At 35.3% G+C, this 24,074-nt stretch overlaps 1 protein-coding gene across 4 annotated transcripts in view; it reads left to right on the top strand.

The window, feature by feature from the left end:
• Window positions 1–24,074, top strand: part of DENND4C (DENN domain containing 4C) — a 119,315-nt gene that overhangs the window by 19,857 nt on the left and 75,384 nt on the right. For 2 of the 4 annotated variants that reach the window (XM_002689565.7, XM_015472430.3), the window contains exons 2-9: window positions 12,534–12,855; window positions 14,008–14,260; window positions 15,224–15,293; window positions 17,178–17,347; window positions 20,093–20,331; window positions 21,221–21,287; window positions 22,349–22,407; window positions 23,321–23,465. In XM_002689565.7, coding sequence (XP_002689611.3) covers window positions 12,551–12,855; window positions 14,008–14,260; window positions 15,224–15,293; window positions 17,178–17,347; window positions 20,093–20,331; window positions 21,221–21,287; window positions 22,349–22,407; window positions 23,321–23,465 — 1,308 coding nt within the window. In that variant the 5' untranslated portion in view covers window positions 12,534–12,550. Of the gene's footprint in view, window positions 1–3,655; window positions 3,707–12,533; window positions 12,856–14,007; window positions 14,261–15,223; window positions 15,294–17,177; window positions 17,348–20,092; window positions 20,332–20,511; window positions 20,536–21,220; window positions 21,288–22,348; window positions 22,408–23,320; window positions 23,466–24,074 lie in introns of those variants that run through there. The other 2 variants (XM_005209911.5, XM_059889382.1) reach the window with 2 other exon arrangements.

The following is a 24,074-nucleotide window of genomic DNA, read 5'->3' as shown; positions in this document are numbered from 1 at the left end:
TTGGAAATTGGCTAATGAAACAAAATAGATGTTAGATTTCTTTTTTTAAGGATTATATGGAATTTTAGTATATATGATTTTAGTATTTAGTAAATAGATAAAAGTGAGAAAAGAATGTTAGTTAACCTTTCCATTATAAGTAGATGACAGGATTATAAGTGCTGTAGAGCATTTGTAAAACTGTGATACCCTGTAGATGTATTTGAGGTGTGTGGAACTCTTACAATTTGGGATCTAATTAACTATGCCTTTAGGTCATCTTCTGTTTCATAAACTATTTCCCTCACTCCTTGACAGCTTTAATTTTTTGATCTGATAGTGTGTTTACTTCTCTTCCTTTTAATTTGTTATTATTTCCACTGTGTATTTAGTAGTCAAATGAACTTAATAGAATTTTTTATAAGCTATCATTAACTAGACTGTGAATGAGACTGAAATGCATTAAGCATATATGTTTTGCTGCTTTGTGATACCTATTGCCATTCTTTTTTAAAATTTATATATTTGGCTGTTTTGAGTCTTGGTTGCAGTCAGTGCACAGGCTCAGTTGCCCTGTGGCGTGTGGAATTTTCCCAGACCAAGGATTGAACCCATGTCTGCTGCATTGGCAGGAGAATTCTTAACCACTGGACCACCAGGGAAATTCATATCTATCTATTTGAATCAGTGCTTTTGTTTTCTTCCAATAAATACCCAGGAGTAGAATTGCTGGATTGTTATGATAGTTTTATTTTTAATTTTTTGAGAAATCTCCATATTGTTTTCCATACCAGTTTCCCATTAAATAGCTGGTCTTTTTGTCTTCTTGATTGTTTCCTATGCAAAAGCTTTTCGGTTTGATGCAGTCCCAATTGTTTATTTTGTTTCCTTGCCTGAGGAGATATATCTAAAACAATATTACCAAGACTGTTGTTAAATAGTGTACTGCCTATATTTTATTCTAGAAGTTTTATGGTTTCAGGTTTTATATTTGTCTTTAATGCATTTCAAACTTATTTTTGTACATGCTGTGAGAAAGTAGTTGAGTTTGTTTCTTTTGCATGTAACTTTCTAGTTTCCTAACGCCGTTTATTGAAGAGGCTGTGTTTTCTCCACTGTATATTCTTGACTCCTTTGTCGTTGATTAATTGCCCGTAAAAATGGATTAGTTTTGGCACACTTCATTCTATTTTATTGATCTATATATCTGTGTTTGTGCCGGTGCCATACTGTTTTCATCACTAGCTTTGTAGTGTAGTTTGAAATCAGCTCACGTGGTACTTTTAGCTTTGTCCTCCTTTCTCAAGATTGTTTTGGCTATTTGGATTTTTTTGTGTTTGCATACAAATTTTAGAATTACTTGTTCTAGTTCTGTGAAATTTGCCATTGATATTTTGATAGAGACTAGCATGAATCCCTAGATTGCCTTGGATAGTACATTAGTTCATCTAGTCCATGAGCATGGTATATCTTTCCATCTGTTTGTTTTGTCTTCAGTTTCTTTCATCAGTTTTCCAAATACAGATCTTACATTTCCTTAGTTGGATTTATTCCTAGATATTTGTTTTTGATGCAACTGTAAATATGTTCTTAATTTCTCTTTCTGATCGTTAGTTGTTAATGTATAGAAATGCAGCAATTTCTGTATATTCATTTTGTATTCTGCAGTTTTGCCAAATTCATTGATGAGTTCTCATTACTTTTTTATATGGCTGTGCTAGGTCTTTGTTGCTTTGCAGGCTTTTCTCTAGTTGTGGAGAGTGGGGGCTACTCTTCATTGGCAGTGTGTGGGCTTCTCATTGCAGTGGCTTCTCTTGTTGTAGAGCAAGGATTCTAGGGTGCTTGGGCCTCAGTAATTGCTGCATGTGGGTTCAGTGGTTGTCATTCCTGGATTCTAGACCACAGGCTTAATAGTTGTGGCAAATGAGTTTAGTTGTCCCATGGCATGTGGGATCTCTCTGGACCAGGAATTGAACCCATGACTCCTGCACTGGCGGGTGAATTCTTTACCACTGAGCAACCAGGGAAGTGCCCCCCCGACCCCCACCCCGTCCCTTTGTTTTTTTTTCTCTTTTAGCCACACTGTGTGGCTTGTGGGATCTTAGTTCCCCAACCAGGGAAACTATTGAACCCATGTCCTCAGCCATGAAAGGGTGGAGTTCTAAACACTGGACCACCAGGGAATTCCCTCTTTAGGATTTTCTATGTATAGTATCATGTCTTCTGCAAACAGTGAATTTTATTTCTTCCTTTCCAAATTGGATTCCCCTTCTGTTTCTCTGATTTCCTATGGCTGGAACTTTCAATACTATGTTTAATAAAAATGGTAAGAGGTGGATATCCTTGTCTTTTTCCTGATCTTAGAGGAAATGCTTTCAGCTTTTCACTATTGAGTATGGTTTGTTAATGTGGTGTATTATGTTGATTGTGTATCTTGAACCATCCTTGCATCCCAGTAATAAATCCCACTTGATTATGATGTATGGTCCATTTAATGTATTGTTGAATTTGGTTTGCTAATATTTTGTTGAGGATTTTTACATCTGTATTTACAGTGATATTGGCTGGCCTGTATTTGTGTGTGCGTGTGTGATACTTTCTGGTTTGGTGTGGGGTGATTCTGGCCTCGTAGAACGAGTTTGGAAGTGCTTGTTGTTCTGCAGTTCCTTGAAATAGTTTGAGAAGGTGAATTTGTCCATTTCTTCTAGGTTGTCCATTTTATTGTCATATGATTTTTCATAGTAATCTCTCATGATAATTTTTTTTTCTGTGGTGTGGGTTGTAACGTCTTCCTTTCATTTTCAATATTATTTGGGCCCTTTTTTTTTCATGATGTGTCTGGCTAAATGTTTATCAGTTCTGGTTATCTTTTCAAAGAATCAGTTCTTAGTTTCACTTATCTTTTCTGGTTTTTTTTTTTTTTTAATAGCCTCTATTTAATTTCTTTTCTGATCTTTATAATTCCTTTTCTTCTACTAACTTTGGGTTTGATTGCTCTTCTTCCTTTATTTATTTTTCTTTTTTTTCCTGATTCCTTTAGCTATAAGTTTAGGTTATTTACTTGAGATTTTTCTTGTTTTCTGAGGTAGGTTTGTGTCTCTGTAAGCTTCCTTCTTAGAACTGCTTTTCCTACATTATCATAGATTTTTGATTGCTATATTTTAATTTCTTCTTGACATCATATATTTTTTTGTTTTCTGTATCCCTAAACAACTTACTGCAGATGTAGATGATTTTACTACATTGGTCTTTTAACCTTCCTACTAGCTTTGTAAGTAGTTGATTTGCTACCTTTATATTTGCCTTTATCAATGAGATTTTTCCTTTTGTAACATTTATTTTTCTAGTAACCTTTTATTTTCCACATTAGAGAAGTCTCTTTAGCATTTCTTGTAAAAATACTGGGTCTTGAGCCCTTGGTGAAAGTAGCTGGGTCCTGAGGCAGATGGGGTGGCTGTCTTAAGCCGGCTGGGCCACAGGTTGGTAGGGCCTGGGTAGCCGCACGGCTTGAGGTGTCCCAGTACTGGCACTGACAGACTGGTGCGCTGGGACAGGTCCCAGTGCTAATAAAAATAAGTTAGAAGATTCCAAAATGACATTTGCCAGCCCCAGTGTGTTCATGGTGTATGAGCTCCCAAAATGGTTGCTGCCAGTATCTGTCTGTGTGTGTCCACAGGGTAAGCTCCAGTTGCCTCCTGCTGTTCCGGAGATTCTCCAAGATTAGCAGGTGGGTCTAACCCAGGTTTCTTTCAAATTACTGCTTATGCTCTGGTTCTCAGTGTATGAGATTTTGAGTGTACCCTTTTAAGAGTTGAGTCTTTATTTCCTAGAGTCCTTTGACTTTCCTGAAAGTAAGCCCCACTGGCCCTCACAGCCAAACATTGTAGGAGCTCATCTTCCTGGTTACAGTCTCTGGGCTAGGGAGCCTGATGTGGGGCACCTTGGGGAGTTACTTCTGCATTTGTAATTATCCTGTTTGTGGTTCCCACCTGGAGGTGTGGTTCTCTACCATATCCTGTCTCTACCCCTCTTATTTGTTTCTTTGTTACTTTGTGTTTTCAGTTGTAGAACATCTTTTCTGCTAGTTTTCAGATCTTACCAATGTAAGATAGTTTGGTGTGCCCTTGGGAGGAGGTGGGCTCCCTTGGTGGTTCAGCTGGTAAAGAATATGCCTGCAATGCAGGAAACCAGGGTTCAATCCCTGGGTTGGCAAGATCCCTTGAAGAAGGGAACAGCCACCCACTCCAGTATTCTGGCCTGGAGAATTCCATGGACTGTGTATCCATGGGGTCCTAAAGAGTTGGACATGACTCTGCAACTTTCACTTTCACTTCACTTGGGAGGAGGTAAACTCAAGGTCTTTCTATTCTGCCATCTTGACCACTTTTTATCCAATCGTTTGAGCATCCATTTGGTGATTCTTACTTGAATCTGAATACTGTGATGCTTGTAAAATGGCTTTTAATCATTTCTTATGTGTTTATTACTTTGTATTCTGTTTTGAAGAGTCTTCCTTTGCTGCTTTCACTTTTATTCATTTATTTTATAATATCAGCAGTGTGGACTAAAGTCAGTGTTTTGTTAGTCCATTACTGTCACTCATTTTGATGCTAAATTTGTTCCCAGATTGGCCAGTGGGAGACTCTTCAAGCAGTTTCAGTCCCCTTTTGATAGAATCCCCATTAGTGTTTGAGCAGTGCTCTTTTCCTCCATTGTATAAATGTTCTAGGTATATCCTGTGTTATGTTTTTTTTTTAAAATACAATTTTTTTTAATTGCTTTTTTTTTTTTTTAAATAACAATTCCTGCCTTGGAATTGGCCATTTCCCCAAGGAGCTCTAGTATCTCTTGACTGGAAGTGTCTTAAAGAAACAAAGATTTAGGTGCTGGGCTTGTTTGTTGCTGGTGGAGTGACACAGCTTCTGCGTTTGTTTTTTTTAATAGCAGAGAGGAGGAGGAGATACACTGACTCACACATACGTATTTTATAGTTTTATTGAGCTGTAATTTATACACCACACAGTTCATTGGTTTAAAATATATAATTTACTGATTTTTAATGCTATCACCACAAACAATTTTAGAACATTTTTATTCCCTCAAAGAAACCCCCTACCCATTATCAGTCATTCCCTATTTCCCCTCACCCTCAGGCCGAGCAGCCAACCACTTTTTCTATCGATTTGCCTGTGCTGCATCATATAAGTGGAATCTAACTATCGGTCTTTTGTGACTGACTTCTTCCACTTAGCATGTTTTCAGGGTTCATCCATGTTGTGGCATGTATTAGTACTTAATTTCTTTTTATTGCTGAACAATAGTTCATTGTATGAATATACTACATTTTATTTATCTGTTTATCAGTTAATGGACATTTGGACTGTTACCATTTTTTGTAATCAATAAATGTTCACACACATGTAATGAAAAATTTTTATTTTTGAATTATTTTAGGTTTACAGAAAGGTTGAAAAAATAGCACAGAGAGTTCCTGTGCTATTGCTGCTGCTAAGTCACTTCAGTCGTGTCCGACTCTGTGCGACCCCATAGACGGCAGCCCACCAGGCTCCCCCGTCCCTGGGATTCTCCAGGCAAGAACACTGGAGTGGGTTGCCATTTCCTTCTCCAATGCATGAAAGTGAAAAGGGAAAGTGAAGTCGCTCAGTCGCGTCCGACTCTTGGCGACCCCATGGACTGCAGCCTACCAGGCTCCTCCGTCCGTGGGATTTTCCAGGCAAGAGTACTGGAGTACATTGTACATAGTACTCTATGGCTGACATATTGTATTACCACTGTACATTTTTCAAAACTAAGACATCAATATCGTTACATCGTTGTTAATTGAAATCCAAATTTTATTTTAATTTGACTAATTTTTACATTAATAAAAGATTTCTGCTTCGGTGTATATATATTTTAAAATTGTGACTTTGTACTGATACCTCTTAATTACATTCTCAATAGAGATTCTTACTTGTCTTATCCCATCCCTTAGTTATATTTCCCTTTTCTCATAGCAAAAACTCTGGCTTCCAACAATTATGCAATCGTAGAGTACATATTGAATAATTTCAGAATTGCTACAAATATACCAGTATTAAAAAAACAGCCTTCTAAGTAAAGGTTAAGATTTATTTTCAGTTCTTCATGTTAAATTGTCCAAAACTTACTTGGATTAGTTCTCCTTTTTCATTCTCTTCTATGTGATTACATTATCAGTTTGATATACAGTTAGGTTCACTGGCTCACATAAATTTCATTAAGAAGTTGGGTGTCTAACCAGGTCAGAATTTAAAATGAAATTTAGAAATTGTTCTTTTATAGATATTTAATCTTTAGAGGGAATATAGCCTGCATTTTATTTGTATAGTATTTATACTATACAAATAGTATAGTATAAATACTATATTTATAGTATAGTGGCTGACATTAAAACTTGGTGATTTAAATAAAAATTTGTATTATTCCAGTGCTCAACTATGTGCAGTCAGGGTACAGTTGGAAAGGAACTATCTGGGCTCTCTACAGCCCAGGCACTCACACTTGGCATGGGAGGTAGATGACACATGGTTTGGTCACAAGAGCTCTGCCCTGGAATATTGGAGTCGTGTGGTGATGGGGGGCGGAATCTGAATTATTTCTGTTTTCTCTTGAAAAGACAAGAAGGAAGTTCTGGTTTACCAAGTCCGTTTAGCAGTAGTTGGATGACTTTGACCAGTAGTGGCTGCCTGTGTTCTCTCTCTAGTTCTGGCAGCTCATATCTTCCATGACTCCTTTAAAGCATTTCTATTTTCAGCCTTTCTTTATATCCCTTCTTCCTTACAAAACTGTCAGTTGCAGGTGCAACAGTGGGGAATTATATTGCTTTATTTTCTTAAAAAGAAGCAGACTTTATCTGAAACGAGTTACTTTTTTGATTTTGTAATTCCATGATTCAGCCAGCATAACTGATGTTGATAATACTTTTTATATGGAATCACTAAGGCCTTAATTGTAGCAGATAACTTTGATAATACTTTAGTTTCATTGTGGTTTAAACAATGTTCATTTTTCATTCTCTGTGGTTTGGAATACCAGGGAATACAGATATTTTTGAACATTTAAAAAATCTTTTTATTTCAGTGACAGGAATTTTGTAAGCTATATTTAGCCTTGTAAATCTAACCAGTCCATCCTAAAGTAGATCAGTCCTGGGTGTTCATTGAAAGGACTGATGCTAAAGCTGAAACTCCAGTACTTTGGCCACCTCAGGCGAAGAGTTGACTCATTGGAAAATACCCTGGTGCTGGAAGGGATTGGGGGCAGGAGGAGTAGGGGACGACAGAGGATGAGATGGCTGGATGGCATCACTGACTCACTGGACATGAGTTTGAGTAAACTCCAGGAGTTAGTGATGGACAGGGAGGCCTGGCATGCTGCGATTCATGGGGTTGCATAGAGTTCGACATGACTGAGCGACTGAACTGAACTGAATATTTTGTTGATATTATGAATATTTATTTATTAAAATGTATGCCATTCTAAATAGTAAGGTGAAATGAAATTGATTCTGAAAGGGTATCTTGGCTATAGTTGGAAAATGAAGTCTAATTTAACTGTATATCTAAGTTTTAATAAATATTTTAATACTTTTCAAAAGTTTTTGTTAATAGAGACTAATTTTTGCCAGAGATAAAGCATATCATTTCATAATGAGAAAGGGGTCAGTTCATCAAAAGGACATAGTAATTCTAGATAGTTATCTCTGCAGAGCTTTAAATTACATGAAGCAAAAACTGATAGAACTAAAAGGAGAGACATCAATAGATATATAATTATAGTCAGATTTCAGTAACACTGTGTTAATAATTAAACAAGTAGGCAGAAAATTAGGAAGGATATATAGATTTGAATAACACTAATAACCTTCTTGGCCTCTCTCCAGCAAAAATAGAACATACATTCCACTAAAATGTACATTGTATTTATCAAAGAGACTATATTCTTAGCTGTAAAACTAATCTCAATAAAAATAAAAGACTGCAAGTCATATGTAGTATATCCTCCAAGCATAGTATATTTAAGTTAGAAATCAATAACCGAAAGATTCTTGGAAAATTTCCAGGTACAAAATTTGCAAACTGAAAAGCATACTGTATGTAGCCCATTGGTCAAAGAAAATGAGAAAGAGAAATTTAAAAATATGTTGAACTGAATAAGAAGAAGACATAACTGAGTTTGTGAGATGCCACAAAGACGATATTGGAAGAGGAACATTTTAGCTCTGAATTCATACATTAGAAAAGAAAGATCTCAGTGACCTCAGCTCTGACCTTAAGAAACTAGAAATAGAGCAAATTAAAGTCTACATAAACAGAGGAAAGAAAGTTATAAAGTTCAAAATAGAAATCAATGAAATAGACAAGCAAGAAAGAGAAGAACCAGTGAAACTGAAAGCTGGTTCTTAGAGAAGAAAAATAAAATTGACAATTTTCTAGCCAGACTGACCAGGATAAAAAGAAGGCACAGACTTGATTGATATCATAAATGAGAAATATGACTGTCAAAAATGAGAAATGTGGCATCACTACATATTCTACAGATACTAAAAGAATAAGGGGATATTATGAAAAACTTTATACAAGTAAATTACACAACTTAGATGAAATGGACAAATTCCTGGCCATATGCCCTCTCCCAATTCTTCATTTATTCATTTATTTATTTTAATTTTTGGCTGCATTGGGTCTTGCTTGTGGCCTGACAGTTTCGTTGCTCTGCTGTCCTGCAGCTCGTGGGATCTTAGTTCCCAGACGAGGAATTGAACCTGCGTACCCTGCATTGGAAGGCAAATTCTTAACCACTGGACCACTGGGAAGTCCCCCCAATTATTATGTTAAAATGTAACCCACAATGTGATAGTATATGGAAGTAGGGCTTTGGAACGTGTTTTGGTCATGTAGATGCAACCCTCATCAGTGGTTTTAGTGTCTTTCTCAAAGAGACTCCGGGAAGATCCTTTGCTCCTTTCCACCCTGAGAAGTTACAGTGAAAAGACAGCCTTTGGTGACCTAGGAAGCCAGCCATTACTAGACACTGAATCTGCCAGTGATCTTGAATTTCCATCTTCAAGAAATAAATTTTTGTTGTTTATAAGTCACCCAATCTATGATATTCTGGTATAGCAGCCTAAATGGACTAAGACTGGTACAAACTATGAAACCACAAACTATGAAAGTTTACTCAAGAAGAAATAGGTAACCTGAATTGTCCTACATGTTAAAAGAAATGAATTTAGAGTTTACAGTATACTCTCAAAGTAAACTCTAGACCTGGATGATGGAAAAAATTAACAACAATTCTATACAAATTCTTGAAAACTGAAGGAGAAAGTTTTCCCAAGTCATTCTGTGAGATTATCACATTCAGTTCAGTTCAGTCGCTCAGTCGTGTCCGACTCTTTGCGACCCCATGGACTTCAGCTCACCAGGCCTCCCTGTCCATCACCAACTGCTGGAGTTTACCCAAACTCATGTCCATTGAGTCGGTGATGCCATCCAACCATCTCATCCTCTGTTGTCCCCTTCTCCCCCTGCCCTAATATTTCCCAGCATCAGGCTCTTTTCAAAAGAGTCAGCTCTTTGCATCAGGTGGCCAAATTGTTGGAGTTTCAGCTTCAACATCAGTACTATCACATTACCTTGATATCAAAATCAGTTAAAGACAGTATAAGGGGGGGAAAAAAGAACTATAGACTGGTATCCCTCATTAACAAATGTAAAATTTCAAACAAAATTTTAGCAAGTAGAATCCAATAATACATGAAAAGGGTAATATATAGATGGAGAATAAGCACATGAAAAGGTGGTCAACATCACCAGTTATTAGAAAGATGCAAATTACATCTATAGCTAAGTATCCCTACAGGCATAATAGAATGTAGTCTAAATTAAAAAGACTGACCTTCTAGACTGTTGGAAAGGATGTGGAATGACTGGAACTCTCAAATACTGTGATAGGAATGTAAAATGATATAGTCATTCTAGAAAACGATTTGGCACTCTTTAGAATTGCATATACCTCCCAGGTGATCCATTCATTCCATCTTAGAATTTGACTAAGATAAATGAAAGCGTATGTCTGTTAGGCTTGTACATGGGTTTTCATGTTAGCTTTCTTTATATAAATAATAGCTCCAAGCTGAAAATAGCCCGTATGTTTATTAATGTAGGTGAATGGATAAACATCTTGTGGTATATTCAGACATGGAATTGTTGTTAATTGTTTCAGTTGCTAAGTCGTGTCCGACTCTTTTTGACCCCACAGACTGTAGCCTGCCAGAGGAATACTACTCAGCAATAAAAAGGAATGAACTGTTGATATAAACAGTAACGTGGACGAATCTCAGAATAATTACATAAATGCGTGAAAGAAGCCAGACCAAAAAAGAATACACTGAGTGGTTTGATGTATATCGATTCTAGAAACTAATCTATAATGACACAAAGCAGGTCACTCATTGCCTGGGGAGGGAGGGGTGATTAAGGGGTACAAGAGTATTTTGGATGTTGATGAATGTGTTCTCTATCTTGATTGTGATATGGTTTCATGGGTGTATACATTTGTGAAAACTTAGCAAATTGTACACTTTAAATATGTACATTTTATTGTATGTAAATTATACCTTAACAAAGTATTTTTAAGAAGCACATGAAATCCATAGAAATATTTAAGATCTCAGATACTTTATTTTTAGTGTTGCTGAGTTTAAAGATAATAGAAATCTTGACTCAGCATTCATATTCTCTAGATTTCTACCATGTATTACCTAAGTGTCTTTTAATATGTATTTTATATAAATTTGTCTTCTTTGGTTATTTTTTTTATGCTGTCTCTGGTATTTATATATGAAATAGTTAATGACCCCTAATAACCTCAGATGTGCAGATGACACCACCCTTATGGCATAAAGTGAAGAGGAACTAAAAAGCCTCTTGATGAAAGTGAAAGAGGAGAGTAAAGAAGTTGGCTTAAAGCTCAACATTCAGAAAACTAAGATCATGGCACCTGGTCCCATCACTTCATGGCAAATAGATGGGGAAACAGTGTCACACTTTATTTTTTTGGGCTCCAAAATCACTGCAGATGGTGACTGCAGCCATGAAATTAAAAGACGCTTACTCCTTGGAAGGAAAGTTATGCCCAACCTAGATAGCATATTGAAAAGCAGAGACATTACTTTGCCAACAAAGGTCCGTCTAGTCAAGGCTATGGTTTTTCCTGTGGTCATGTATGGATGTGAGAGTTGGACTGTGAAGAAAGCTGAGTGCTAAAGAATTGATGCTTTTGAATTGTGGTGTTGGAGAAGACTCTTGAGGGTCCCTTGGACTGCAAGGAGATCAACCAGTCCATCCTAAAGGAAATCAGTCCTGAGTGCTGATTGGAAGGACTGATGCTGAGGCTGAAACTCCAATACTTTGGCCACCTCATGCAAAGAGTTAACTCATTGGAAAAGACCCTGATGCTGGGAGGGATTAGGGGCAGGAGGAGAAGGGGACGACAGAGGATGACATGGCTGGATGGCATCACTGACTCGATGGACGTGAGTTTGAGTGAACTCCCGGAGTTGGTGATGGACAGGGAGGCCCGGTGTGCTGCGATTCATGGGGTCGCAAAGAGTCGGACACGACTGAGCGACTGAAGTGAACTGAAACATAAGTTAGTTTTGACCCCTAAACATACTCAGTTTTGACACTTAAACAGTCTTAGTTTACCCAGTGTTTACTTAGTTTTTTACCTATAGGGGCATATTCCTGATTGGATTAAGAGACTGGTTTATTTTTATTGCTTTTTGTTGTTGTTTAGTTGCTAAGTCCTGTCCAACTCGTTATGACCTCATGGCTCCTCTATCCATGAGATTTTCTAGGCAAAAACACTGGAGTGGGTTGCCATTCACTTTTCCAGGGAATCTTCCCCACGCAGGGATTGAACCCATGTCTCTTGGGTTGCAGGCAGGTTCTTTACGAGCCACCAGGGAAGCCCAATTATATTTATTACTAGTATCTTTATTTTTTTCTATTAGACCTTGAATAATTCATGATGAACTCAGTTCATTTGTTTAAATGTAAAGTTTTGCTCTAAGAATTCTGTAACTTAGAATGATTTTTTAAAATGGTATGCATTTTGTTCTTGTGTGTTTGTGTACATTTTGTTCATTTGTGTGTGAATGCATTTTGTTCATGTGTGTGTGTGTGTATGCATTTTGCTGAAAGGAAAGCACCATGGCCTACTTCCGATAGTTTGATTATCCTTAACAGGGCCTTAGGCAGATGATAGAATCATAGTTGTCTTACAAATGAATTTGTGCTGTAAACTTCTACTTTGTAGGAGGTAAAAACTGATTAAATGCTATATAACAAGCTTCTTCTGCAGAGTGACTACAGTTTGACTGTAAATCCAACTGGGAAGTGTGCTGGTTAATATTAACTCAGGAGTATTTTAATTTAGTGAGTTAGGGTAAGCCATTTCATTTAATTGATGTATTTTTTTTTTCTCTTTCTCTGTCTCTCTTCCAGGAAACCTAGTAGCAGCCATGATAGAAAACAAAGGGCCAAGAGTGGTGGACTACTTTGTTGTGGCAGGTCTCACTGATACATCTACTCTTCTGGATCAAGAAATAAATCGTTTAGATACTAAGTCAACTGGACCTAAAGCTCCAATTACAGACATTGCAGTTATTAACAAATCAGCTGGGGAAACAGTACCTGAAGGTTACACCTGTGTTGAAGCCACTCCATCAGGTCTCCAGGCAAACTTGAACTATGGAAGTCTGAAAAGTCCAGAATTGTTTCTCTGTTACAAGAGAGGGAGAGAGAAACCACCCCTTACTGACATTGGGTATGGTGACTTTCTTTTGCTGTAGTGAAGGGAATACAATTTATTTAAGGTGCACAGGAATAGAAAATTTAAAATCCTTGATGGTTCTGTTATTATTTGTTAACTTCAAGATCAAGTGTAGTAAGATATGTACTTCTGTCCATCCTTACTGAATTTCTCTGCATTGAACTGAGTCATTAGATTATTTCCTTTCAAAAAAATATTGAAATGAAGGCATTAGAGCCTAAAATGTGATTTCATTTGTTTGTACTTATCAGGTAAGTTTATTAAACATAAAAGAACAAAAAGCTATAGTGAAAGTATATTTTTAAGGAGCTAGTTAGGTTATGTGATGAGGGTTTGTGAAGCCCTAAACTTATTTAACAAAAGCAGGCAGCAGCAGCTAGGATTTAGATCATAATTATGTTGACCATTTAGATCTGTTTGCAGAAAGTTGATATCTAACCAATACTAAGTCATCTTAATCCATGACCATGAGATGACGTTTTATTTATTGTTGTTGTTGATTATCGCTGAGTCATGTCCGATTCTTTGTGAACCCATGGACTGTAGCCTGCTAGGCTTCTCTGTCCCCGGTATTTCCCAGGTGTACTAGAGTGGGTTGCCATTTCTTACTCCTGGGGCTCATCCCAACCCAGGGATTGAACGTTGTGTTTCCTGCATTATAGGCTCTGTACTGCTGAGCCATCAGGGAAAGCCCTTTTTATTTATTAGCTCATCTGTAATTTCTTTAAACAGTGTTTTATAGTTTCAGTTGAGGAATTTTTAAAGGGAAAATTTTGAGGAGAATTATGAAAGTAAGTTTTGTGAAAACATCTGAATATTAGATAAAACTTCTAAGAATTGACCTGAGGATGGTTGGAGTAGCGCCTCTCTTTTGTTTCATGTTTCTTATAATAAGCAATAAAAAAACAAACAAAGAAATTGTTTGATCCTATTTACACTTTTGAAATTGTGTTCTAACTGTTAAAACAGAGTAGCTAAGAGATTTATAATTCCCAAAGTAATAATTTTAGTTTTTGTTTGTAATTAAGTTTTGGGAAACAACAGGGGAGACCAAAAATAAAAATGTATTTTGTTATCAAGGAGAAAAAAGTAGTGTTAACCTGACATAAGTTTACATGTCAGTTTTTTTTCTTCCCTTCCATACAGAGTTTTATATGATGGGAAAGAAAGGCTTATTCCAGGATGTGAAGTGATCCAAGCCACACCCTATGGTCGCTGTGCCAATGTCAACAATAGTTCAACTACTTCACAAAGAATCTTTATCACTTATCGAAGGGCTCCTTTAATTCGGCCCCAGAATTCTTTGGCTGTAACTGACATCTGTGTTATTGTAACCAGTAAGGGAGAAACCCCTCCCCATACTTTCTGCAAAGTTGATAAAAACTTAAATTGTGGAATGGTAAGAATAAAGTTTCATTTCCGAAATTTCATATGAAAATTAAGAAAAATTTTTTGGATTCCTGTTTATCATTTGGCTTATTATTTACTCTCAGTTTATATTTTCATGACTTAAAAAAAAAATTTTAGCCTTCTAATTTTCATAGTTCATTGTAACTTAAAAAATCATTAGCGATCTGATGTTTTAGAATAATTTCATCCAGAAAATAGATATTTAAAGTAGGGGATTTTTTTTTCTTGGTATGTGCTAATACATCACACTAATGTACAGATTTTACTAGCTTTTGGGTTTCAGTGTTGTCTTCAAGGACAACTTCAGGGAGACTGGGTTGAGATACTGCTTATGTTTATTTAATTATCTTAGATATTGTAGTCTTCATGCTTATTTTAAAAGGGTCGTAGTGAAAAAGAAAAATACAACATATGCATTGAATTTATAGTTTTTGATGACCCTAAAGTTACGTTTATTCTGAGTTGTGTTTATGTTGAGTTATGTTTATTTTGAAAAATATTTTAAATCAAACTGAAAGCCTAAATGATATAGTCAGAGCTGACCGATGCACCCAAGGCTGTTTAGTCAAGACCAGTTTGACTCTGGAGATAATGACTTGATAGCATCTAGTGGCCCCAGTCTTCCCTAGATTGGGCTCAGCATCCACTCCATTTTGTGCTCTTTCTTTCAAAGAGAGGCAGCCTCTGTATGATTACAGAGTTTTAAACTTTTTGAAACAAACCTCACATCAGTTTAATTTTTGTGGCAATGTTTTTTTATTACTCCTTTTTTTTTTTTTAGTGTTTTCAGTTTCATGCTTTGTTATATTGTATACTATACAGTCTGTTTGATAAACATGTTTTAAATAGACTTCCCTGAAGAAATAATCAAAATCTTTAGAAGACATTTGACAAAATCAATTGATTTTCACTCACTCTTTTGTCTTTTTAAAACCTAATTTATATTTTACAGTGGGGTTCCAGTGTGTTTCTGTGTTATAAGAAGTCTGTGCCTGCTTCTAATGCTATAGCATATAAAGCTGGTAAGTAAATTTGAAAAAAAGAAAAGGTTTCTATTACTATAGGAATTGTTACACACTAACATTTGGTTAGAAGAGACAGTGTTTGCTCCCTTATACAGTTTGTGGAATTGATCTATTCATAAATTGAGTTAATTATAACTTTAGCATGTAAAGACATAAGTTTTCTTAAATTCATACTATAGGATATATTAATATTACCCCTTACCAACAAAAATACACTATTAATTGAACAGAAAATTTTATTCCAAACAAGCGTTTGTGGAATAAACATTCGAACTGTTAGTCTAGTTGAGTGGAAAATGCTTACTTTCTGACCTTTTTATGTTTTGATAATCAGAAAGGTGTCAGACTGCATCTTTACTTCTTATATATCTCCTTCTCTTATCTCTGTGTGTCTGATTTGAAACCACATGTTACTTGCCATGAGAGGTGGACTTGCTTCCTTTTTCCCTTGTTGCAAAGAATCAGCTATATGGAAGAGAGGAGGGCCTGAGAACCTTTTCTGCCATGAAGTGTTTGAGAAATCTATCGTCACATTCTTACTGCACAGTAAAGTGTCAAGGGCTGTAAAGATTTAAGTGTGACCTCTTCATCCCACCGGTATGGTGGGATAAAAACTGAAAATACAGGTATGCTCCAGCTATAAATAGAAGAGATACTGGAATACTTCTTGGTGAAAAGAAGCAGTGTCATTACTTTTTGTCATGCACAATTTTTGGAATAAGGTTTTACTTCAGAGAAGTCAGGCAGATCCATATATGAGAAATCTTAATTGTCCTCATAAAGACACCCATATTAATGAATCAAACCATTTAATTTATAATATGAAAATAAAGGCAGCAACTGACAGTTATAAATTTCAGTATCACTTTAAAATGTAATACTGTTGATATTGCTGTAGTGTGTTGATTACATGTGATTTCCTTAAAAAAATTTTTTTTGAGGTGTTAGTGTCACTTAAACTTACAGAATTAACTTATAGAAACAAGTTTTGTGAAACTGTTCAGGCATTTGATATAAGACATACATATTAGAATAAAGAGTTTTGGAGACTGAATTTAGACTTAAAAATTCAGCTACTGATTTTCAAATGTTTAACCTAGAAGTGTGTGCATATTAGAGATATTAGAGACACCATGTAGCTGTTTAATTCTGAGGAGGCTTTGTTAGGCTTCTCAGAGTGCCCCTTTCCTCCTGCTTTCTTGATCTCTCATACTTTGTACTTAGTCACAAGAGTTTCTATCTCATTTACTTTTCATCTTGCATTCATTTTACACTGTTGCTCTCTCAAAATAAGTTTAGGGGCTAAGATAATTTCTGCTGCCTTGGCAATACTGTCCCTTCCCTGAGTTGTTTATTATTATAGTTGGTAAATTTCCCTGAATGTTTCTTGCATTCTCTAAGACGTTGGAAGTATGCAGGAAAAATAAATTAATGGTTCTGTTAAATAGAATTTTAACTAGTATATTTAATACATTTTAGTGTTTTAATGAACTCTAAGTCCATGAGTAAAAATAAATGTTAAATTTGTTATTCTCATTTCTGATATGGCAAGAGAAAAGTTGATCTTGAAATTTCACACATAAATATTTCACATATAAAATTTGCAATTAAAATATCCTATTAGTATGTTTTACATATTAATAACTATTTAAAAATAACTATTTAAAAGTTAAATAGTTTTAAAAAAAATTGTCGAGTTGCCTGGTAGTCCAGTGGTTAGGACTGTGCACTTGCACTGCTGTGGGCCTGGGTTCATTCCCTGATCTGGGAACTAAGATCCCACAAGTTGTGCAGTGTAGCCAAAGAATGAAAAATAAAAAGAATAAATAAAATAAGGAATCAATGGATAAATAAATTATCATTATCTTCTTTTTCCAAAAGGTTTAATTTTTAGATATCCAGAAGAGGACTATGAGTCATTTCCACTCTCAGAATGTGTCCCTCTCTTCTGCCTTCCGATGGGAGCTACTATTGAATGTTGGGATCCCCAAAGCAAATACCCACTTCCAGTTTTCTCAACTTTTGTTCTCACAGGTTCTTCTGCTGAAAAGGTATATGTTTTCCTTTTATTAAACCAGTTTTGCCCATGTTTTTAATCCACAGACTGTTTAATATGAGATGTCTTATTTGAATGTTAGGATCCTGTTCAGACACAATACATTTTTTATTTAAATTTTGTACTAGAATGCCCAAAGTGGGAAGTCAACATGAAAATTGGAATCAAGATACTAATACCACTCGAGTGTTCTTAGGAGCAAATATAAAGTCTCTGGAGAGATAAAGCCAAAACCCAGGACTCAAGATGAGATTCTAATAAAAGATAGAAGACATAGGTATCATAGGAAGAATCAATAAGACACAGACCTGGATTATACCTTTAAGATATTGAAATGATAGAATGATAATATCAAAGATTTTATAAATTGAATATATAGTGGAAATATTCAAGACCTAAGAGAGAAGCTCAACACATCAAAGAAAGAATAGGATATTTTGAAAAATGAGTAGACAAGTTGGAAAAAGAAGTGTCTAGAAATGCAAAATATGATCCTTAAAACTAAAAATTTAATCAATGGCTTAAACAGCAGGTAAGTCATGCATGAAGGAAGAATTAATGAAGTGGAAAATAAGTTAACCTCAAACGTGGCACAGGAAAACATAAAAGGAGTTTTAAAGTGTAGAGAATAGAATCAAAAAGACCAATAGATACTTAATAATCCAGAAGGAGAGATTAGAAAGAGGAGAGGCAGCATTTTAAGAGCTAATGGTTGATTGAGAGTTTTCCAGGGTTGATGAAAAATTGAGTTTTCAGGTGAAAGATGTACTCTGAATCTTAAGGAGAAAAAAAAAAAAAATATATATATATATATGTAGAACCACTTATTTTCATGTTATAGTAAAACCATGGAATACCAAAGACAAAAGCCCCCAGAAAGGAGAGACATAGCACTAGCCATGAAAGAAAAGGTGAATAATAGGACCTTATTGAAGTTAAGGACACCTGTTCGTTCAAAGGTACCATTAAGAAGGTGAAAATGGAAAAAAGGTGGAAAAGGAGAAAGTAATGTGATACAGTATGTGTTCCACAAAGGTCTTGTATTCAGAATATTTAAAGAACTTCTACGTTATCAACAGGATAAGAGATAACTCTGTGGCCCAACAGTTATACACCTGAGCATATCCCAGGAGAAATGAATGTATATATTCTCTAAAGCACATGTATATTTGTAGGTTCCAAAAACTCAAAACATGTGTAAATAGTAATAATGACAAAGAATAATCATTTAAAATAAAAAAGAAATGGCAAAAAAATTAGGAAATAAAAAGTAAATAAAACTACAGATCAGTGGAAATTTAAAAATTGAAACCTTTCATAGGATATTTGATAGAATACACAATTTTATTGAAAAGTGTAACTGACAGAGGCTGACTTTTGTGAAGCAAACAAAAATGCATCTGTGTCCATGAGCAGCCGTCATGTTTTCAACCACTGTAAGATGATAGATGAGGTTAAGTGTCCAGCACAGTGTCTGGAACATAGTAAAATACTCAGTGAATGAAGGCCAATAATGCATTGACTGGATTGCTTACAAGTAAGCTAACTTTCTAGCTTAATAATCATTTATAGTTTCTCACTTTGAAAGCAGTAAGTATAAATGAATTTTTAAAGATCTTCAAACACTTGAATTACCAAATATACCTTGACTAGTAGAGAACAACAGAGCCTCTTTGAGATGCTTTTGTCATATTGCTTGTTAAAAACCCTTGAGATGACTTTGAAATAATTGTATCCGAGAGTGTTGTTTGTATCTGTAAATTAAAGGATAAATATGATATAACTCACACAGACATAAATATGGCATATATACACATGTATATACCTACACACACATATATAGAGTGTTAGAAGATTTATTAAAGTGTCATTTATCTATTTTCAGTTACAAGACTTACAAAAGTATCACTTATCCATTTTCAGAACTTTTTCATCACTTGAAACAGAAGCTTCTTCTAATCCTACCGTATGTCCCTCTTTTCTACTATCTGTCTCTACCAGTTTGTCTATTCTAGGTAGCGTATGTAAATGGAATCATAGAATATTTGTCTTCCTGTGTCTGGCTTGTTTCACTTAGCATAATGTTGTCAAGGTTTGTCTATGTTGCAATATTTTTCAGAATTTGATTCCTTGTTAGGGATGAATAATACATATGAGTATATGACTGTATTCAAATTGGTGTATCTTTCCTTTTCCCCTTTGCTTTTCACTTCCCTTCTTTTCATGAATGTATATACAGTCAGCCCACTGTATCTATGGATGCCAAACCTGTGGATCTGGAGGGCTGATTGTACTACTCATACATTTTGTATAAGGAACTTGAGCATTCATGGATCTTGGTGTCCGCTGGGGTTCTGGAATCAACCACCCTTGAATACTGAAGGATGACTGTACCACATTTTGTGTATCTGTTCATTTGTTGGTGGACGTTTGGGTTGTTTCCATTTTTTTGGTTATTGTGAATAATGCTGTGTACAAATATTTGAGTCCCTGCTTTCGATTGTTTTGGGTATATACGTAGGTGAATCATATGGTAATTGTTTAACTTTTGGAGGAGCTGCCAACTGTTTTCCACCATAGCTGCAACCATTTTATATTCCCATCAGCAGTGCTTCAGATTTTTTTTTTTTCATTTATCTGTCATATGTACTCTAAGCAAATATTTCTTTTGGAATAGAGAAAGAGAAATTAAGTTTTAAAAAACACTCAAATTTTATCATGAAATTCTTTTACTCTGTAGGTATATGGAGCTGCAATCCAGTTTTACGAGCCTTACTCTCGAGAACTTCTGACAGAAAAACAGCTTATGCACCTGGGCCTGTTGACACCTGTGGAGAGAAAAATGGTCTCTAAATCCATCAATTCGAACAAATGCATTTGTTTACTCTCGCACTGGCCTTTTTTTGAAGCTTTTAGAAAATTTCTCATGTTTATCTACAAACTTTCTGTGTCTGGACCACATCCTCTTCCCATTGAGAAGTATGTATAATGATTTGAAGGGTGTCTGATGGAAAAATTGGATGTATATATGTACATTTCATTGTTTACCTAACTTTAAGCATAAAGAGTTGAAAGGGAAGGAGAATCACAATCATCCTACTTTTTACTTGCTCTCTTCTTCACAGAATCCCTGACTTCGAATTTAAAACTGAGGAGTGGTGGTGAGAATGATCACATAAAAATGTGAGAATTCAGCTAAGGAAGAAACATACACGTTGCACTGTGTGTGTTCTTCCTGCTCATTCTTGAATAACCAAGAGAAAAGTAGCTGTTGATGCACACATACCCAAACCAACCCAAATGACCATTTCAAGTTAAAAAATCTCTAAACGGATGTAGAAGTTAGGGGTGAGGTAATTGAGACTTCCCTGGTGGCTCAGATGGTAAAAGCGTCTGCCTACAATGTGGGAGACCCAGGTTTGATCCCTGGGTTGGGAAGATCACCTGGAGAAGGAAATGACAACCCGCTCCAGTACTCTTGCCTGGAAAATCCCATGGATGGGAGGAGCCTGGTAGGCTACAGTCCGTGGGGTCAAAAAGAGTCGGACAGGACTGAGCGACTTCACTTTCAATTTCTTTGATTGATACTAAAGTAAGGTTTTGGTTTTAGTGTTCACTGACCTCTACATGTTTTCCCTTCAATTTGTAAATCTCTCTGTCATGGAAATGTTTTGTGAGCCAGAAAAATAGATGTGGAGTTACTGTCTTTTTAAAGTCACATCTTTTCTAATGGCACATTGACTTTTGTTTATTAAGTTTTAGGTAAATGGCTTTGTCAAATCTGGGATGATAAATTATATTTAAGATCTGTAAAATCCATGAAGTATTTTAGAAAAGTAATTGTCTTTATTTCAAAATTTTTTTCTAGGCACATTTCACATTTTATGCAAAACATCCCTTTTCCTTCACCTCAAAGACCGAGAATCCTGGTACAGGTAATAAAAAAAGAATATGTTTGAGGGGAGCGCTGCATATATTCATTCCAGTCATTGCAGTGTGGACTCTGTGGCCCTTTGGGTTTGAGGCAGAGCAAGAGGCATCCATTAAGTCCTTGAATTTTTATATTTTGTATTTTTAGTGAATACTCTTTTGTACTATTTTTTTGAATTTAGGGTATACAGAATTGTAATAATTATAATACTTGTTCATGACATCATCACTGGTCCATTTGTGGCCTAAATTTATGTAGCTGATTTTAATAACATAAAACCCAGAATTATGTTGAGGGTAAGTTTTTAATATGAGAATGACTTAATAAATATTAAATGTGAAATCAGTTATGGTTGGAGGGCATAAGTAAAGTTGTCTGTAATAGTACTCCTCAAACTGTCTTTGTTAAAGGACCAGTTTCTTTTTTATTTCCAGGTGATGGCAGACCTATATAAGCATATAGCTTGTGACATAAACAGTCAGTATAGACATGAACAGGTCTATACCCTGTCCAAAGACACAAGTTCACTGATAATGTAATTGGATATGAGAGCAATGTCAAATTGCCATAAAGGTTTCTAAATCACTTTCTCTATATATACTATTTCTTCCTAGACCGATAATAGTTTGTAGACTGGCACTTTGAGTAGCTCTGATCTATAGAGGCAAGCTATTTAAACATTTTTTCTAAGATAGTTACCAACCTTATATAGGATTCCAGTCAGGTATTGTTAATCTTGAATGTATTTTAGTTCAGCAAGTATTAATACATATTAAGTAGTTGCCAAATATAGAGTAAATACATATAAGGCTTTTAAAAAGCAGTTACTTTTTTTACACAGGTGTATTTTAATTGACTAACTGAATCAAAATTCATTTGATTTGATCATTTAATTTTAAAGAACTATATACTTCTAAGTAAATACTGTTGTTTTATATTTTAGTACATGGTTCCAAAACTGTGTCAGTCTGCATAATAAACAGTTTTCCATTTTACCCTTGATAATAAATATTTAGGTTTCAAAACTGGCTTCGTTAATTTATCTTTTTTTTTTCTTTTTTTAAGCTATCAGTCCATGATGCATTAATATTATCACAACCAGTTTCTACACCTTTACCACTAAGGTAATTAATAGTATATAAAATAATACATTTATTCACTTGGATCAGAATGCTTTAAAATATTTTAAGAGTTAGTATAATAGAGCTGTGCTGTTTTTACAAACTGAGAATAGCCTTAATGTTTCTAAGTTTGATAGCTGGTTGGATGGCAGGGGTCATTCACCATTTTAAAAATGAAACACTCAGAGTTGAAAAATTGGATGTAGGGAGTATTTCCCTCTTCCTCTCATCTCCCCTCCCCATATCCAGTTTATTACTAAATATTTCAGGTGAACTGACTTTACCTCCTAAAATGTCTTGAATCTATTAGCTTCTCTTCGTCTGCATTGCTAGTCCAGGCTTCGCGTGGTCTTTTACCTGAACTATTTCATTATGAACCTCTTAATTGGCACCCTTTTGCTCTTGTTCTTCAGTTTTTTATTCACACTGCAGTGTGTCTTTTTGAGAATGCTAGTATAAAATTGTTGGGAGAATGCAAATATTTTTATTTGGGGCATAATCTCTTACTGTATTCACCCCTTCCTTCCCTATGCTTTAGTCACAATATGTTTATTTCAATTCCTTGAACATGGCAGATGGTTTTTCTTGCCTCAGGAACTTTGCAAATGTTGTCTCCCCACGAACCCCTACCTTCACCCCTACCTTCTTTCTTTTGAGCTCGGCTCAAACAGCTGTTCTTTAGGAAGATCTTTCCTGATACATGCCCCTTTGTTTTTGAAGGATGAATTTGAATCATTCTGTTACACCATCTCATTAACTTTGCTACTTTTCAGTGATAAAAACTAAATCAGGTCCTAAATCAGGACTTGAGGCTAATATTATATTCTCAATTTATAAATATTCAGAAAATAATTTAATAAGCAAATCTTAATACCTTTTGGTGAAATAGTTCATAATCTTTTCTCTCCTTTTCTAGTGGAGCTAACTTTAGCACCTTGTTAATGAATCTGGGTCCTGAGAATTGTGCAACACTCCTGCTCTTTGTTTTACTTGAGAGTAAGATTTTGCTGCATTCTCTGAGGCCAGCTGTGTTGACTGGAGTAGCTGAAGCTGTTGTAGCTGTAAGTATAGAATTTTCTTTTTAGTACAGAATTCTTGAGAGAATTTTTACTCTGAAGGAAAATTTCCTTCAATGAAAGCAACTTTGAAATTACCACTAAATGTTTAACATAAATGTAATAGGGTGGCAAAGAGATAATATAAAGAAAAAAAGTAATTTGTATTGAGAGAAAATTTTAGTTTCTAATTTTTCATATTTTGGAGTTCTTCAGAGAAGCTATATGATTACATAAAAATAGAACTTGTGAATGAAGCTTACTGTATTAAATGAGAAGCTCTAGTCAATTTCAGCTGCCCTAAAATTGTGGGCATGACTAATTTCTCCCACTTTGAACCTTTGATCATTGTGGCCAGTAACATACAGGAAAATCTAGGTGATTGTAAAATTGAATAATGTACAAATGCTTTGCTATTGTGAAAAGCATAAATAAAAATTTAAGTCCTCTCCTGTTTTAAAACCTCTTGATGGCATCCCATTGCAATTAGAAAGAGGTCTGATCATTAGGGCTTTATAGGTCCATAATGTTGAATTTTGGATGTTCCATTTCTCTATCTTCCATTATTTGTTTAATTTAAAATGGTAGACTCTCCTCTCTTCCCTTCCCCATTTT

Source organism: Bos taurus, chromosome 8, assembly GCF_002263795.3.
Source record: "Bos taurus isolate L1 Dominette 01449 registration number 42190680 breed Hereford chromosome 8, ARS-UCD2.0, whole genome shotgun sequence".
In the NCBI taxonomy this organism is placed as follows: domain Eukaryota; kingdom Metazoa; phylum Chordata; class Mammalia; order Artiodactyla; family Bovidae; genus Bos; species Bos taurus.
Note: the sequence above shows the minus strand (reverse complement) of the source record. Positions and strands in the feature narration are given on the sequence as shown.